This window comes from Pteropus medius, unplaced genomic scaffold (genome assembly GCF_902729225.1).
Source record: "Pteropus medius unplaced genomic scaffold, Ma_sr-lr_union100, whole genome shotgun sequence".
Lineage (NCBI taxonomy): Eukaryota > Metazoa > Chordata > Mammalia > Chiroptera > Pteropodidae > Pteropus > Pteropus medius.
The window spans coordinates 22583898-22599501 of NW_024349797.1; the positions used below are offsets into that span (position 1 = coordinate 22583898).

At 52.1% G+C, this 15604-nt stretch overlaps 1 protein-coding gene and 1 pseudogene across 1 annotated transcript in view; both read left to right on the forward strand.

The window, feature by feature from the left end:
• DYNC1H1 (dynein cytoplasmic 1 heavy chain 1) overlaps window positions 1-15604 on the forward strand; it is a 64987-nt gene that overhangs the window by 23437 nt on the left and 25946 nt on the right. Inside the window, exons 12-35 of the mRNA XM_039884243.1 lie at window positions 94-234; window positions 593-769; window positions 897-1007; window positions 1091-1210; window positions 1707-1946; window positions 3605-3760; window positions 3903-4016; window positions 4355-4465; window positions 4544-4753; window positions 4906-5052; window positions 5250-5416; window positions 5514-5687; window positions 6389-6554; window positions 6635-6823; window positions 6915-7109; window positions 7704-7986; window positions 8800-8900; window positions 9528-9687; window positions 10773-11016; window positions 11179-11362; window positions 11658-11870; window positions 12633-12871; window positions 13068-13224; window positions 15031-15258. Coding sequence (XP_039740177.1) covers window positions 94-234; window positions 593-769; window positions 897-1007; window positions 1091-1210; window positions 1707-1946; window positions 3605-3760; window positions 3903-4016; window positions 4355-4465; window positions 4544-4753; window positions 4906-5052; window positions 5250-5416; window positions 5514-5687; window positions 6389-6554; window positions 6635-6823; window positions 6915-7109; window positions 7704-7986; window positions 8800-8900; window positions 9528-9687; window positions 10773-11016; window positions 11179-11362; window positions 11658-11870; window positions 12633-12871; window positions 13068-13224; window positions 15031-15258 — 4227 coding nt within the window. The remainder of the gene's footprint in view (window positions 1-93; window positions 235-592; window positions 770-896; window positions 1008-1090; window positions 1211-1706; window positions 1947-3604; window positions 3761-3902; window positions 4017-4354; window positions 4466-4543; window positions 4754-4905; window positions 5053-5249; window positions 5417-5513; window positions 5688-6388; window positions 6555-6634; window positions 6824-6914; window positions 7110-7703; window positions 7987-8799; window positions 8901-9527; window positions 9688-10772; window positions 11017-11178; window positions 11363-11657; window positions 11871-12632; window positions 12872-13067; window positions 13225-15030; window positions 15259-15604) is intronic.
• On the forward strand, window positions 5939-6057 carry LOC120619891 (uncharacterized; annotated as a pseudogene).

The following is a 15604-nucleotide window of genomic DNA, read 5'->3' on the forward strand; positions in this document are numbered from 1 at the left end:
ACTGTAAGCTCTTTTTTCAGTTTTGGTTAATAAGTGAGAGGTGACTCTGAGGTTAACGTTTTTGTACCCTTCCAACCGGCTTTGCTTGGTTAGGTGGGCGTACATTACGAATTGACTGAAGAAGAGAAATTCTACCGGAACGCGTTGACACGAATGCCTGATGGCCCGGTTGCCCTGGAAGAGTCCTACTCTGCGGTCATGGGCATCGTGACCGAAGTCGAGCAGTACGTCAAGGTGAGGGCCTGCCCCGGTTTTCATGCAAGTATGTAGAATGGTCTGTTTCAGACGCCGAGAAGTGTGAGATACAATGAACAAGGAACTAACAGGTCTCTACTATGTGTAATATGATTCGCTAGATAATTTAAAGTACGAGTCGCTATTTAAAGCAAAGAGTAAACAGAATGAGTCTGGGATATTAACTTCGCTTTGGAGAATTGTAGATTTCATTTTTTGATAACAAATTTGAAGGGAGAATTTTTCTAACAGTGATGAATGAACGTGAACCTTTTGAACAGAATGTGAAAACAATACATAAATATTCTACAAAATGAAAAGTCAAGCTGTGTTCTTTGGCTGTGTTCGTCATCTGCAGGTTTGGCTTCAGTACCAGTGCTTATGGGACATGCAGGCCGAAAACATCTACAACAGACTAGGGGAGGACCTCAACAAGTGGCAGGCTCTCTTGGTCCAGATAAGGAAGGCCAGAGGAACTTTTGACAACGCAGAAACCAAGAAAGAGTTCGGACCGGTAGTTATAGATTACGGCAAGGTGAGCTCGCTGTCTTGTCGAGAGGTAGCTGTAGAGGCAGCACCGCTATTTGACTAAAATGAAGTCAGAGTGTAAAGTCCAGCAGGAAAGCAGTACGATCTGCTGTCGTGTGCTCACTCACCTGCAGGTGCAGTCGAAGGTGAACTTGAAGTATGACTCTTGGCATAAGGAGGTTCTCAGCAAATTTGGGCAGATGCTCGGTTCAAACATGACAGAGTTCCATTCCCAGATCTCAAAGGTGAGGAGGCAGGATTTGCCAGCGCAGCGAGCCTGCCGGTAAACCTGGGCTCCAAGCTGAAATCCTGTGCTCTCTCTGAACAGTCTCGCCAGGAGCTGGAGCAGCACTCAGTGGATACAGCCAGCACCTCCGACGCGGTGACCTTTATCACCTACGTGCAGTCTTTGAAGCGGAAGATCAAGCAGTTTGAGAAACAAGTCGAGGTGAGCTCTAGGCATAGCTACGGTTCTCTGCACCTGCCCTGGCTCGCCCTCAGCCCTTCACGCGGCGTTTCTTGGTCCACCGAGGCCTCTCATCACCGCTGGAAGTGCTTGGGAAAGTGCCGGTGCTGGTGTCCTGAACCTCTGTGTTTTAAAATGCGCTGCCAGGGAGTCCCGTGCACACCGAGGCTTGAGAGCCACTGCTTCTGTTTTTTAAGATTTTGTATTTCAATTGATCTTCAAGTTTTCCAGCCGAATTTCCTTTCTGTAATTTGGAGTCAGGGTGGAGTGTGGCCCCAGCGTGGCAGCTCCTCTCTGGGGCCAGCGCTTGGTGCTGCCTCTGACCACAGCGCTCGGGACCAGGGGTTTCTGGAGAAGAGAGACATACTGATGTCCTGTGTTCTGCAGCCCCAGAGTCTTCTCTTCTATGAGACTCTTGACGCTATTTCCATTATTGTCATAAGAGAAAAACCTTCGTTTTGCTTTCTAACTCCCCAAGCTCTACCGCAATGGCCAGCGCTTGCTGGAGAAGCAGAGGTTCCAGTTCCCGCCTTCCTGGCTTTACATCGACAACATCGAGGGAGAGTGGGGGGCCTTCAATGACATCATGCGGCGGAAGGACTCTGCCATTCAGCAGCAGGTGGCAAACCTGCAGATGAAGATCGTCCAGGAGGACCGGGCCGTGGAGAGCCGCACCACTGACCTGCTGACCGACTGGGAAAAGACCAAGCCCGTCAAGGTGAGTCTTGGCCTCTGTGCGCCACGAGCTTCTCGGCCAACAGTGCCACCTGGTGTCTTTCTTCCAAACTTAAAAAGCATTGCTGTGGCTTAGATTTCTAGTCATGAGGACTCTCGTAATTAAAAAAGCAGTACTTACAGATAGTTTCTTTGAAAATATGAATGCTAATAGATCTCTATTTCCCCAGAACTGGTCATGATAGTCCCTTAAGTCAGGAGATGGTTTTACACGTTGAAGTTGTCCTTTTCTTAAGCTATCCTCTTATTCGGCATGCCCACGCTCAAAAGCTGGATTTGCTCTCTCAGGGACATAGGCCGAGCCCCACACTGCTGCTGCAGCTCTGTGTTTGAGGGAGCAGGTTCTCGTTGACGTTGCAGGTATTAAACCTGTACCCAGAACCTGCCATCTCCAGTTCTCTTGATTCATCTGTGTTTATCGAGCTCTGACTATGTTGTAGGCATCAGGAGAACAGCCGTGAACAAAAGAGAGCCCCTGCCCTTGTGCAGAATGCTCCAGTGGGAGAGGCAGACGACAAGAAATGGACAAGGAAAACGTGTATTTTGAGTCATGGGCACGCATGCCGTGTAGGAGGGTGAGGGCCGGGTGGAAGAGGGGTGTTGAGGTGTCCTGCTGTGCCAGGGAAGGCACTGTGTAAGTGGTGCCCTGGAGGAGGGGAGCTGGCCAGTCATGCAGATATCCTGAGGGGACAGGAAGGGGTCTGGCCGAGGGGCCAGCGAAGCTCCAGCAAGGAGGTAACGGCATGCCTGGTTGCTGGGCGGAGTCCATGTCTGTACTTGGGCGCGCATCAGCTTAGACGAGAGAAGGGGAAGGACGCCAGAATGCCCTGAACGTTGGTCTGGTGGTGTAGTTCGCGGACGTAGGTTTTCCGCAGCAGGCCCGGTGGCAGATTTAGCTCCCATCATGTACCGGCCACCGCTCTGTCCCACCCTCAGCCCTATCTGTGCTGCTGGGCGCAGAAGTTCTTCTCTGTGCTTAATTTTGATTCAAGGAGAGGTCTCTGCTTTTGCTAGTGCCAGTGCTATAGGTTCCACAGAATGCCAGCTGCAGTCAGGGTGTGAGTTCGTCAGTAGGCACGATCGGGTCACCAGAACGTGAATCTCTCATTGCCTCGCCTTGCTGGTAACGTGTTACAGTTCAGGTTCTAATCGATGTTTCATGTCATTCTCAAAGGTTATTAAAGTGAAAGAAGTATCTAAACAGTTAATGCCAGAGCAGAGGCTATCTCCAGTGAGAACAGAGCTTTGTTTCTCACTCACCTGTCGGTAACTAAGAGCTGTGTGTGTGTCAGGGAGGGTGTGGCCGGCAGTCCCCAAGAGCCATGTCCATCAGATCGAGAGTGGCCTGAGCCAGGTCCAAGTTTGTCCCGACTCTTCCTGTCTCCCAAGGCACTTCATGAGAAGACGGCTGAATTGAGAGGTGCTCCACCTTTTTCAGTTATATTTCTTATTTATGTCAAATACAGAAGTAAAAGTTACATTCGGTAACGCGCACAGATCGGAAGCGCACGTCCTATTGAATGTTCACACACGTAGACACGTTCAGAGAATCAGCCCCGGCAGGCTGTCCCTGCCGGTCCCCGCCAGTGTCCGTCTGTCTGAGGCCTGACGCTGCCGTGCTCTGCGCTCCGACTCTTGCAGGGCACCCTGCGTCCGGAGGAGGCGCTGCAGGCCCTCACCATCTACGAGGGCAAGTTCGGCAGGCTGAAGGACGACCGCGAGAAGTGCGCCAAGGCCAAGGAGGCCCTGGAGTTGACGGACACCGGGCTCCTCAGCGGCAGCGAGGAGCGCGTCCAGGTGCGGGCCGTGGGGGTGGGGAGGAGGGACGCGGCTCCTCGTCCTGACTCCGCCCTGGACCCGGGCCATCTCAGTGTCCTTGCTGGACTCTGAAATGACTTCCATTTCCAAAATTCAGCTGCTTTACTACTCTTAACTGCAGGTGGCCTTAGAAGAATTGCAGGACCTCAAAGGCGTGTGGTCAGAGCTTTCCAAGGTCTGGGAGCAGATCGACCAGATGAAGGAGCAGCCATGGGTCTCCGTGCAGCCCCGGAAGGTGCGTCTGGTCAAATGGGCGGGTGCAAAGCCTACGGATTTCGTCCACCAGTGTCACCATAATAAAAAAATAAAATAAAATAAATGAAGGACTTCGCTGTAAAAAAATTTAAATAAAGAAGGGGTGTGTGTACTTTCATGCGTTAAGTTACAGATGGTCTTGAGAAACTTTTCAAACAAGGAACTATGTTGGGAATTCACAAAATGTTATATAACAGTCCGCATGCCATCTACATTATTATTCATCCAGCCTAATATAAAAGTTCTTTTGAAACCGTTTTTTAAAACGTTTAAAGGAATGTTGGCAAACTCAGTGTCACCTTGTATCTCTTTTAACAGCTTCGACAAAATTTAGATGGTCTCTTGAACCAGTTAAAAAACTTTCCCGCACGATTACGGCAATACGCGTCCTATGAATTTGTCCAGAGGCTTCTGAAAGGTTACCTAAAGGTGGGTGACGAGGTCTGCAGTCCTGAGTGTTCGTTAGGAACCCAGCGGCTCCGGGTGACTCTCTTCCTCTCCCCACAGATCAACATGCTGGTAATTGAGCTGAAGTCTGAAGCGCTGAAAGACCGCCACTGGAAGCAGCTGATGAAGAGGCTCCATGTTAACTGGGTTGTTTCTGAGCTGACCCTCGGCCAGATCTGGGACGTCGACCTGCAGAAGAACGAAGCTGTAGTCAAGGATGTGCTGCTCGTGGCGCAGGGGGAGATGGCCCTGGAAGAGTTTCTGAAGCAGGTAAACAGGACCGACGGCCACTTTCATGTCATGTTTCAGACTGTCACGTCGATGTGAGCTCTGTGGTCCGTTCTGTCCCTGTAACTTGGTTGCTTATGTAGCTGGTGCGTGCCCACACAGCAATAGCGTGCCTCTCTCTGGTCTTAATTCAGATACGAGAAGTGTGGAACACATACGAATTAGACTTGGTTAATTATCAGAACAAGTGTCGCTTGATTCGTGGCTGGGACGACCTTTTCAACAAGGTTAAAGAGCACATCAACAGTGTCTCCGCCATGAAGCTCTCTCCATACTACAAGGTACTGTCGTTGGGGAAACCGCCTCCCCGATCAGAGCTTCTTCCCCTGCCCCGCAGTACCTTCCGACTGCCGTTACCGGAGGCCTGTTACTTAGAACATGAGCCAGTTAACTCAACGGACCTAGTCTGCGTTTTTCAGTGCGTTTGGCACATGTGTTCTGGGTAGCAGTCGAGCTCTTCCTTACGTCTGCCCGCTAGGTTTTCGAGGAGGACGCCCTGAGCTGGGAAGACAAGCTGAACCGCATCATGGCCCTCTTTGACGTGTGGATCGACGTCCAGAGGCGCTGGGTCTACCTGGAAGGCATCTTCACAGGCAGTGCAGACATCAAGCACCTGCTGCCTGTGGAAACGCAGCGCTTCCAGAGGTGAGGCCTGCAGCCAGGGGCGCGAGGGCTCCGGACCGCACGGGGCTGCGCGCCTCCCCTCGCACAAGGCTGACCTCGACTTGGGTTTGGTTTGTAGTATCAGCACGGAGTTTCTGGCGCTGATGAAGAAGGTGTCGAAGTCTCCACTTGTGATGGACGTTCTCAACATCCAGGGGGTGCAGCGGTCTCTAGAGAGACTGGCGGACCTTCTAGGAAAGATCCAGAAAGCACTGGGAGAATACCTGGAAAGAGAGCGCTCATCTTTCCCCAGGTAGGTGTTGTTTTTGCTTTTACTGAAATGTTCTGTTTCAGCCCAACCCCCTCCCTTCTGGGCCTGCGTGTTGGTCACTTTTGACATCGAGGGTTTCGTTACACGTAATGAATACCATTTCCCTTTCATGCACTGATTCCTAATTATAATGAATAGTTCTTAATTTTCTACCTCGGATTTGTTCATTAAGCTTCATTTAAAATCTCATCCACATTCCCAGGCAGCTTACATCTCTTAAAAATTTGGCTCTGGTCTATAGCCATGCCAACCTGAATGTGCCCAATCTTGTCTGATCTCAGAAGCTAAGCCGGGTTGGGCCTGGTTAGTGCTTGGATGGGAGACCACCTAGGAAGACCAGGTGCTGTAGGCGTTAAAAAAGAATTTGGCTCTGATTATTATCTAAGTGGCTTTTCCACCTTTCTCAATAGTTTGCCTAGTATGGATCACACAGGTTTTTAAAAAATGAGTTCATGTAGTAAGGTGAATGACATAAAACGTATGGAATTCATCTTCAAAGTCTTGATAAATAAATTTGTATGTTTTGCTGAGGGTTGGGAGGAATTTGGATGTATCTGAATTTAGGCCGGATAGAAAATGTCTGCCACCTTCCTCGTCCACTTTCTATAATTTGATGTTTTCCCTTAATGCACATTATTTGTGTATATGTAACATTCTAAGAACTTATGCTGTTTTAATTCTAGGTTCTATTTTGTGGGTGATGAAGATTTGCTTGAAATCATTGGAAACAGCAAGAATGTAGCTAAATTACAGAAACACTTCAAGAAAATGTTTGCTGGGGTTTCGAGCATCATTCTGAACGAGGATAACTCCGTCGTCTTGGGCATTTCATCCCGCGAAGGAGAAGAGGTAGTCGGGTGGTGTTTGTGATCTTGAAAACTTCTCTCCCATTTGTGTGCATCTTAATTTTTAAATTTTACTTATTTCAGGTTATGTTTAAAACTCCTGTGTCAATTACTGAGCATCCCAAAATCAATGAATGGCTCACGCTGGTAGAAAAGGAGATGAGAGTCACTCTGGCTAAGCTCCTGGCTGAGTCTGTTACAGAAGTTGAGATTTTTGGTAAAGCAACTTCAATTGACCCCAATACCTACATCACTTGGATTGACAAATATCAGGTAACGTAGACTAGAAGTGGAACGGGCCAAAGGAAGCTACCAGCTGATTTCTAAAGTGACCCTTTGAGATCTTGTGTCTCGTGTCTTTCAGGCCCAGCTTGTGGTTCTGTCAGCCCAGATAGCCTGGTCTGAAAACGTGGAGACGGCTCTGAGCAGCATCGGCGGGAGTGGGGACGCGGCGCCCTTGCACTCCGTGCTGAGCAACGTGGAGGTCACGCTCAACGTGTTGGCCGACTCGGTCCTCATGGAGCAGCCCCCGCTGCGCAGGAGGAAGCTGGAGCACTTGGTCAGTCCCGCGCCTGCCTCGCTGCTCCCTAGTTCGACTCTCACGCCTTCAGCTCAGGCAGTGGGTCGTGCTTGGAAAGTATTCTAACTGGCATCGTGGGGGGAGCAGATGGCAAATGGATGTGCCCTGGGGTGGGTACTTGGCTCTCTGTTCTTGTCCAGAGGTAATCGTTTTACATATCCTGGTAAAAAGGAAGTGAGGACCGTGGGCGGGGTCTTTCACTGTATCTCATCTCCTTCCCGAAGAGGCGCTGTGGGCAGTGTCAGCAGGCCCCGAGCTCAGAGTTCCCCATTACGGGGTTTGTGCCCCGATGGACAGCGCGGACCGTTAGGGCAGAGACAGCTGTCCCCTGTCCCCCATCACATTTTATGTTGGCTGCAGAGTTTTTCCTCGGTGAGGTGGTTTTGGGTTTGCTGCAACTCTTCATCCTATTTAATTGCACTTCATGGAAGTGAGTTTCTAACAGTGGATTTGCGTCTTGAAGCCTAGTACGGACACCCCGAGCTCCCCGTGTCGGTCCCCCAGACGATCCATACACCCACAAAGGCACTGCAGGCTCGTATTGGGACAGGCTCTCACGGTGACTCTCTTCAGATTACAGAGTTGGTTCACCAGAGAGACGTGACCAGGTCCCTCATCAAAAGCAAGATCGACAACAGCAAGTCCTTCGAGTGGCTCAGCCAGATGCGGTTTTACTTTGACCCTAAGCAAACAGATGTCTTACAACAGTTGTCCATCCAAATGGCAAACGCCAAGTTTAACTATGGCTTTGAGTACCTGGGCGTTCAGGACAAGCTGGTCCAGACCCCCCTCACCGACCGCTGCTACTTGACGATGACACAGGCCTTGGAGGCCAGGCTGGGCGGGTCCCCATTTGGTAAGTTACTCCACAAACTCAGACAGATGGAGGCTGAGAACAAGTATAATTTTTAAAGATTAAGTAAATGATTTATGTATATTTCTTTATTTTATTATTAGTTTTAAGTATACAGTACATGGGTCAGACATTTATGTAGTTCATGAAACGATCCCCTAGATCACTCCAGCGCCCCTCTGGCTCTCCACACAGACATTACATTACTGCTGACTGCGTTCCCTGTGCTGTACCCCTCAGCCCTGTGACCATCTATCAACTACTAGTTTGTACCTCTTTAATCCTTCACTTCTTTCTTCCAGCCCCCCAAACCCCCTCCCCTCTGGACGTCACCAGGTTGTTCTCTGTATTTGTGAGTCTGTTTTCGTTGAGTTTGTTCTTTATGTTCCTTAGATTCCACATATAAGTGAAGTCATATGGTATTTATCTTTCTCTGTTAGACTTATTTCACGCAACGTAATAATCTCTAGGTCTGTTCATGTCACTGCAAATAGTAGGATTTCATTTTTTATGGCTGAGTAATATTCCATTGTACACATGGACCATAACGTCTTTATGCAGTCGTCTATTGAGGGGCACTCAGGTTGCTTCCATATCTTGGCTGTTGTAAATAGCGCTGCCGTGAGCATAGGGGTGCACAGATCTTTACAAATTATCGTTTTGGTTTTCTTTAAATATTTTTCTTAATTGCATGATTATCATGTTCTAAAAACTTCCCATTTGTTTGCATTTATTGCATCTACTTTGACTTTTTAAATGAATTGCCTTTTACTGTTCTCTTAAAACTGAGGCCGAGTCACTTTGCTCATGTCACAGGGCCTGCCGGGACTGGGAAGACCGAGTCTGTCAAAGCTCTGGGCCATCAGCTTGGACGCTTTGTCTTGGTTTTCAACTGCGACGAAACCTTTGATTTCCAGGTGAGAAGCTCTGTGGGATCCACTCAGAATCTCACGGCCCAAGAGGGTCAGGTGGGGATACCGAGCCTGTGCCTCCCTCAAAGCCACTGGCCCTTCCCCGGTGTGGCCTTCGGATCATTTGGAGACCGGGTGTTGCTGTGGACCGTTTGGTACCCAGCATACATGCTTTGGCGTTGCCTTGAGCTTCATGTTTTCAGTTACCTATTTAATGTAACATCATTTTTCTTAGAGTAATTTCTTAAAGAAGTTGCATACCTGGGAATAAACAAATGTTATGAGAAAGATTGTTTTAATCAACAAATAGTGATAGAATAAAAACAACTTCGTCGTTAGGATTTGGGGCACAGAAGGAAAAAGTATGATGTGCTGTGTCTACCCACTCACAGTCACCATTTATGAAGTCCTTTCCATGTGCGGGCAGTGGCCCCTTGCCTCGCCTGTGAATCTGGTTCCACCTTCACGGCCGCCTTGGGGGGAGGTGCTATGATCCCCACTCCAAAGAAGAGCGGGCGTGGGTCCCCAGATGAGACTTGCCCAAGGTCAGACAGATCTCCCGAGCCAGGTTGCGAGCCCTGTGGATCAGGGCAAAGGCAGGTAGTTTTAGCTTTTTCTTTCTTCCTGTTTTAGGCAATGGGACGGATCTTTGTGGGGCTTTGCCAAGTGGGGGCGTGGGGCTGCTTCGATGAGTTCAACCGCCTGGAGGAGCGCATGCTGTCGGCTGTGTCCCAGCAAGTGCAGTGCATTCAGGAAGCACTGCGTGAGCACTCCAACCCCAACTACGACAAGAGTAAGCCTCCTTCCTGCGGCGGTCCCCAGAGGACGTGGAGCGGGGTGCTCCCCACTGTGGACGTTTGTCAGCACTCCGCTTAGAAACGAGTGCACAGTTAGCTTAGCTCCCCGGGCTCAGTTGCAGGCAGCGTGCTGGGCCCCTGGTGGAGGTGGCGGAGACCCGGGTAGTGCCGCACTGGCGGCTTGTGCTCCTCATCCCAGAGCAGCCCTTGCCCGATCAGTCCTTCCTCGGGGGGCCAGGAACCCTGTGTGCCTCCCACAGCGTCTGCCCTGGAGCAGGTGCTGGGCCCACGTGGGCCCCCACGCTCCCTTCCTCCCCCAACCCTGGCTCCTGGGCCGGCTATTGGCCAGTCCTCCAACATGGAGCGTGGACACGAGCCCTCAGCCCGGTGAGCGGCTGTCATGAGAGGCTCTGGGGCTGCCTCCCACCGCGCTCCACATGAAGCCCAAGCGTGCGGGGCAGGTGGCCGGGTGTGGGGCAGGGGAGCCCGTTGGTGCGTAATGCGCACGTCTAGCTCTCTGCGTGCCCTTTTGTTCCATGGAAGCGGTGACTTTGCCTAGCAAACAGTTTGTCAGACCTCCTAGGCAGAGCAAGGGGGTCTCCAGGAGAGCGGTACCTGTGCGCATGGGGTTTCCTTCTGGGGCACACTTGCTGCGCCCCCAGGCGCCTGGGAGCTGCGTGTGGTTTAACAGCCCCGGGAAAGGGTGATTCTCACCATCTCAACCAGCCAGGTGTGTCACAGCATTGACTTTTTATTTCTGCAACTCTCATTGGATGGCATTTGTAATCTGACGTTGACCCTGTGATGTAACATGGTACAACTACATGGCGAGCTTCCTGCCCTGGCGGCTCGATCTGTTATACAGATACTTCCATGTAGGTGACGTGTGCACAGTGGGTCTGCCGGGCAGGGTGCACGTGCCTGGTGAGTGTCTAACAAAAGGCCAGAGAGTGGCTCTCCTGGAGTCCTGGGCTTTGGGTTTCCGAGGCCAGTGGGGAAGTGGGTGCTTTGTAATTTCAGAGAGATTTTTAAAATAGATTTTTGAACATCACGAGTCTTAACGCCATCATCCAATTTTCAGCCTCTGCGCCCATTACCTGCGAGCTGCTCAACAAACAAGTCAAGGTGAGCCCAGACATGGCCATCTTCATCACCATGAACCCTGGCTACGCAGGCAGGTCGAACCTTCCAGACAACCTGAAGAAGCTGTTCCGGAGCTTGGCCATGACCAAGCCCGACCGGCAGCTCATCGCCCAGGTCATGCTGTACTCACAGGGCTTCCGCACCGCCGAGGTCCTCGCCAACAAAATCGTCCCGTTCTTCAAGTGAGTAACTCAGCGTGATTCGTCATCACGGTTCTAAGTTAAATGTGCCTGTTGAAACCTCACCTCTCGTTATGGCGCATCTTTCAAAGTATCCTGATTTCTTGATAACTTGACGCTGTTGCTGCTTAAAGCAGACGGGCCGTTCCAACTTCTCTTCTCTAGACTGTGCGATGAGCAGCTCTCGTCTCAAAGTCATTATGACTTTGGTCTCCGAGCTCTGAAAAGTGTGCTGGTGAGTGCGGGGAATGTGAAGAGGGAGCGGATTCAGAAGATAAAGAGGGAGAAAGAAGAACGAGGCGAAGCGGTTGACGAAGGCGACATTGCAGAGAATCTGCCCGAACAAGAGGTTCGTACAAATAGATGCTCCTTCAGCCCCTCAAACCTTGAGCTCTGTTTAAATCCACCTTTTCAGCATTTCAGCTGTGACTCGGGCGTCCTCAGTGCGGTCCTCGCGGGGTGCTCCTGAGCAGAGGGGGCTCACGCCGGCGCAGTGGGCTGAGGGCGTGCGTGCGGGGGCGGGGGCGGGCGCGGTCACACCGCTCGCTCACGGCCGCGCGGCATGACGTGCCTCCCGGGCTGCAGCAGTAGAAGTGTGAGCCGGGCTCCCTGCCCCTCGGCGCTCAGTCCTTGTCCCCTCACAGATCCTGATACAGAGCGTCTGTGAGACGATGGTGCCAAAGCTGGTGGCAGAAGACATCCCGCTGCTCTTCAGTCTGCTGTCGGACGTGTTCCCCGGGGTCCAGTATCACCGCGGCGAGATGACCGCACTTCGCGAAGAGCTGCGGAAAGTGTGCCAGGAAATGTACTTGACGTATGGAGATGGAGAAGAAGTTGGCGGGATGTGGGTTGAAAAGGTAACTGGGCTTGTTGTGTTGGGTGCAGTCCCCACGGACCCGCTGGCTGCGGTGACCACGGCTGCGGGACACCGGGAGGAAACTGCCAAGGCCGGGGGACACATCACTGGTTTATCAAGATTCGTCCCCAGGCCTGTTTGGACTTTTCCTCAACTGAAATGTAGAGAGAGCAAAACTTACCAGAAAATTCCTTTATGTGGTGTATTTCACTCTCTGAAAATGCGGGCTAACGGCGTGATAACGGTGGAAAGTGTTTATGCCAATAAAAGTTTTATTTACAAGACTTTCTAACACCAACATAAATTAACAGTATAGGTTTGCTAACCGATACATGACTTAAATTCTGTACTGGCTTCTTTCTTTCCTCTTGTGAGACGTAACAAAAAGTGTAGCATTTACACAAATTGTGTTCCGAGCCTGCGAGTCGCTGCACTCGATTAGACAAATGGCGTGTCCACGTGGTCTCCTCCCTTCTTAGAGGGATCTTATGTGTCTTTCTTGCCGCAGCTGGGCAAGCATCTTCTGCCCTGCTGGCTCGCACCCTTCCTGACTTATCAAAGAACGCCCCGCAGGGTACTTAAAACTCTGCTGGAATTATTTATTGTAGACGTGGCCTATGCAAAGCGTCTCTGGTTAAAACTTCCAGTCCTGCCTGTAAGAATTTGTCGCACATGTTTCTTGCTCGTTGACGTGGGACGTGGATGAAGATCCCTGTGCGTTCTTCCTCTGGGTGGTTACGATGCCCGTCCATGTGGCCCGCAGGTTCTCCAGCTCTATCAGATCACCCAGATCAACCACGGCCTGATGATGGTGGGGCCCTCGGGCAGTGGCAAGAGCATGGCCTGGCGTGTTCTTCTGAAGGCTTTGGAGAGACTGGAGGGTGTGGAGGGCGTGGCCCATATCATCGACCCCAAGGCCATCAGCAAAGACCACCTCTACGGAACCCTGGACCCCAACACCAGGGAATGGACAGATGGGCTGTTCACACACGTTCTGAGGAAGTAAGTTCGCTCTGATCAGTGTTTGTATCTGGGGAACATGGGACCTGGGTGTCCTGTCCTTAAAATACCAGTGTGTTATTTTTCCAACCAAAGTCTGTGCAAGTTAAAAAACCACTTGAGAAGCCGTGACAGGTTGAGCATTTTTAAGGCTTAAAATTCCGAGTTGGCTAACAGCCGTCTGAACCTCTCAAACCAGGATCATCGACAACGTGCGGGGCGAGCTGCAGAAGCGCCAGTGGATTGTCTTCGACGGCGACGTGGACCCTGAGTGGGTTGAGAACTTGAACTCGGTGCTGGATGACAACAAGCTGCTGACTCTGCCAAACGGGGAGCGCCTCAGCCTCCCGCCCAATGTGAGTGGCCCTCCTGCCTGCCTCCCCCTGTCGTCGTGGCGTGCTGGGCACCCCGCTTTGCATCCACGGCCAACGAGTACAGCTGCGGACACAGGGTCCGGGGCTGTGGGGCAGCGAACGGTTGTGTAGGGCTGTCTGTCTCTCTGTGGTCCAGACATTTATGTCCCCATACTGGCGAGGGATATCTTTAGTGGGCGTATTAACGACTCCGCTGTTTACTGTATATCAAGCCTCCTTCCAACCCTGGACGGAGAGGCTGTGGTTAGAGTTTCTGAAGTTACCACACATCAGGGAAGCACCAGAATGAGGAATTTGGGTGTGGAAACTTTGAGGCTGTCCCTTGGAAATGAGCGTTTGATCCGGGTCCTGAGCACACCGGATCAAGAAGTGTGGACAGGCTGGCATGGGTTCACGTTCGTTCTTTGACTCAGCATGTTGGGAGCGTTGTCACATGCCAGCCCTTGTTCCGGATGCTAAAGATACAACAGTAAGCAAAACAGACGAGACCCTCGCTCTCCTGAGCTCACGGTCTGCTGGGGTGACAGAGAAGCAAGAAAAATGGTGATGGTGCTGAGGAGACGATGAGCTGGAAGAGAGTGGTCGAAGCTGGTGAGAGGTGGCGGTCACTCCGTCAGCACGGGCGGCAGAGGTTCTGCTGGAAGGCAGCGGTTTCAGTAGAGGTGGAGGTGTGGCGTGGTAGCCCTGTGGGCCTTGGGCATCAGGGCGGGGGCGGGCCCCAGGAGCAGCGGCCCGGGGTGCCCAGTGTAGGCAAGGACAGCAAGGGCCAGTTGGCTGATGTGGGGACAACTAGGGGAGAAAAGTCGGGTGAGACCACAGAGGAAACAGTGCCATCAGGTCAGGCTTGGGGTCCTGGTGAGGCCTGGAGTTTGCCCTCAAGTGAGTCGGGAGCCATGGGAATGCCCGGATTGGGGTGATACAAGCCGCTTGTTTACAGAGACCGGGAAGAGGGTGGGCTTGGAGCACAGGGACCCTTGAGAGGACGTGCTGCCCTAGGCATAGCGTGGGTTGGGCTGGAAGTAGAGGTGTTGGAAGGTGGCCAGTGGTGGATTTGAAGCTTGTGCTGATGACGTCACTGATGGATGGGAGGTGCATGTGGGAGAAAGAGGGGCGGAGTGTGACCCCCAAGGGATTTGGCAGCTGGTGAACACAAGCCGTTGTCACAAAGGGTCAGCCTTAATGGTTGTCATCACTGTAGAGCCAAGCCGTGGGTGCTTCGTGCCGCTCTGAAAGTGTGCGCCCCCTCGGACTCGAGTCTCGGTTTGACCTGCAAGGCCTTTCTCGTAGCTTCTCGTCCCGCAGATTCTAACTTGTCAGGAGATTCCTTCCCTGTGAGGTTTGTCAGCACTGAGGGTTAGGGCTCTGGAGTGGGGGCACCTGGTTTGAGTCTCAGCCCCACCATCCGCTGGTGGTGGGACCTCCATCTGTAAGATGGAGACGATGCGGGCCGGCCTCGAGGGTTCCCGCCCAGAGCACTGGCAGGGACCAGGGACTGGCGGGTGTGCGGTCATGGCTGGCGCCCCTCTGAGGGGCTGTAGCTTCCCTCCAGGATCTTGTCCTCTCGTGGCCCAGTGCTCCTCCCCACCACACTCGTTGCTGCCCAGTTCCCTGTGGGGAGAGGTCGGTGGATGTTGCAGTCATGTGACCCATAGATATTTCTACTTTTAAACTAAGTGCGGAGCAGTTACCTTCAAGTTGCCCTTTCAGTATGTGTGCAGGTCACGGGATTTTAACATCCAGGTTTCTACCAAACCTGCATCGTGTAATCTGCTTAATGTTTTTCTCAAGGTGCGAGTGATGTTTGAAGTGCAGGACTTGAAGTACGCCACGCTGGCCACGGTGTCACGCTGCGGCATGGTCTGGTTTAGCGAGGACGTGCTCAGCACGGACATGATCTTCAACAACTTCTTGGCCAGGCTGCGCAGCATCCCGCTGGACGAAGGGGAGGACGAGGCCCAGCGCCGGCGCAAGAGCAAGGAGGACGAGGGCGAGGAGGCGGCTTCCCCAATGCTGCAGGTAGGGGCCGGCGTCCCCCGGGGAGCTGGGGGCCCTGGGGCTGCTGCTGGACGGCCAGGGCCCACCTGCTGGAGCCGGCCCCCACTAGACGTGTCTGACGCCTGCGCCTAGGGAAGCGGGCTGTGGCAGCTGCCAGGCAGGGCCGCGCTCGGGAACGAGCCCCCCCTTCAGTTTCCTTACCTTCCTCTGCAAACTGACGAGAGAGACTGACCTTTTCATTTCAATGGCGGACACCAGCGTTCCCGGGACACGTGGTTTTTGAGAACCAGCAGGACGAAGGGATGAGGGTTGGTCATCAAAACTTCATCCTTCAGTTTTTTAATCCAAAAAGTTATTTTTCAGAGGT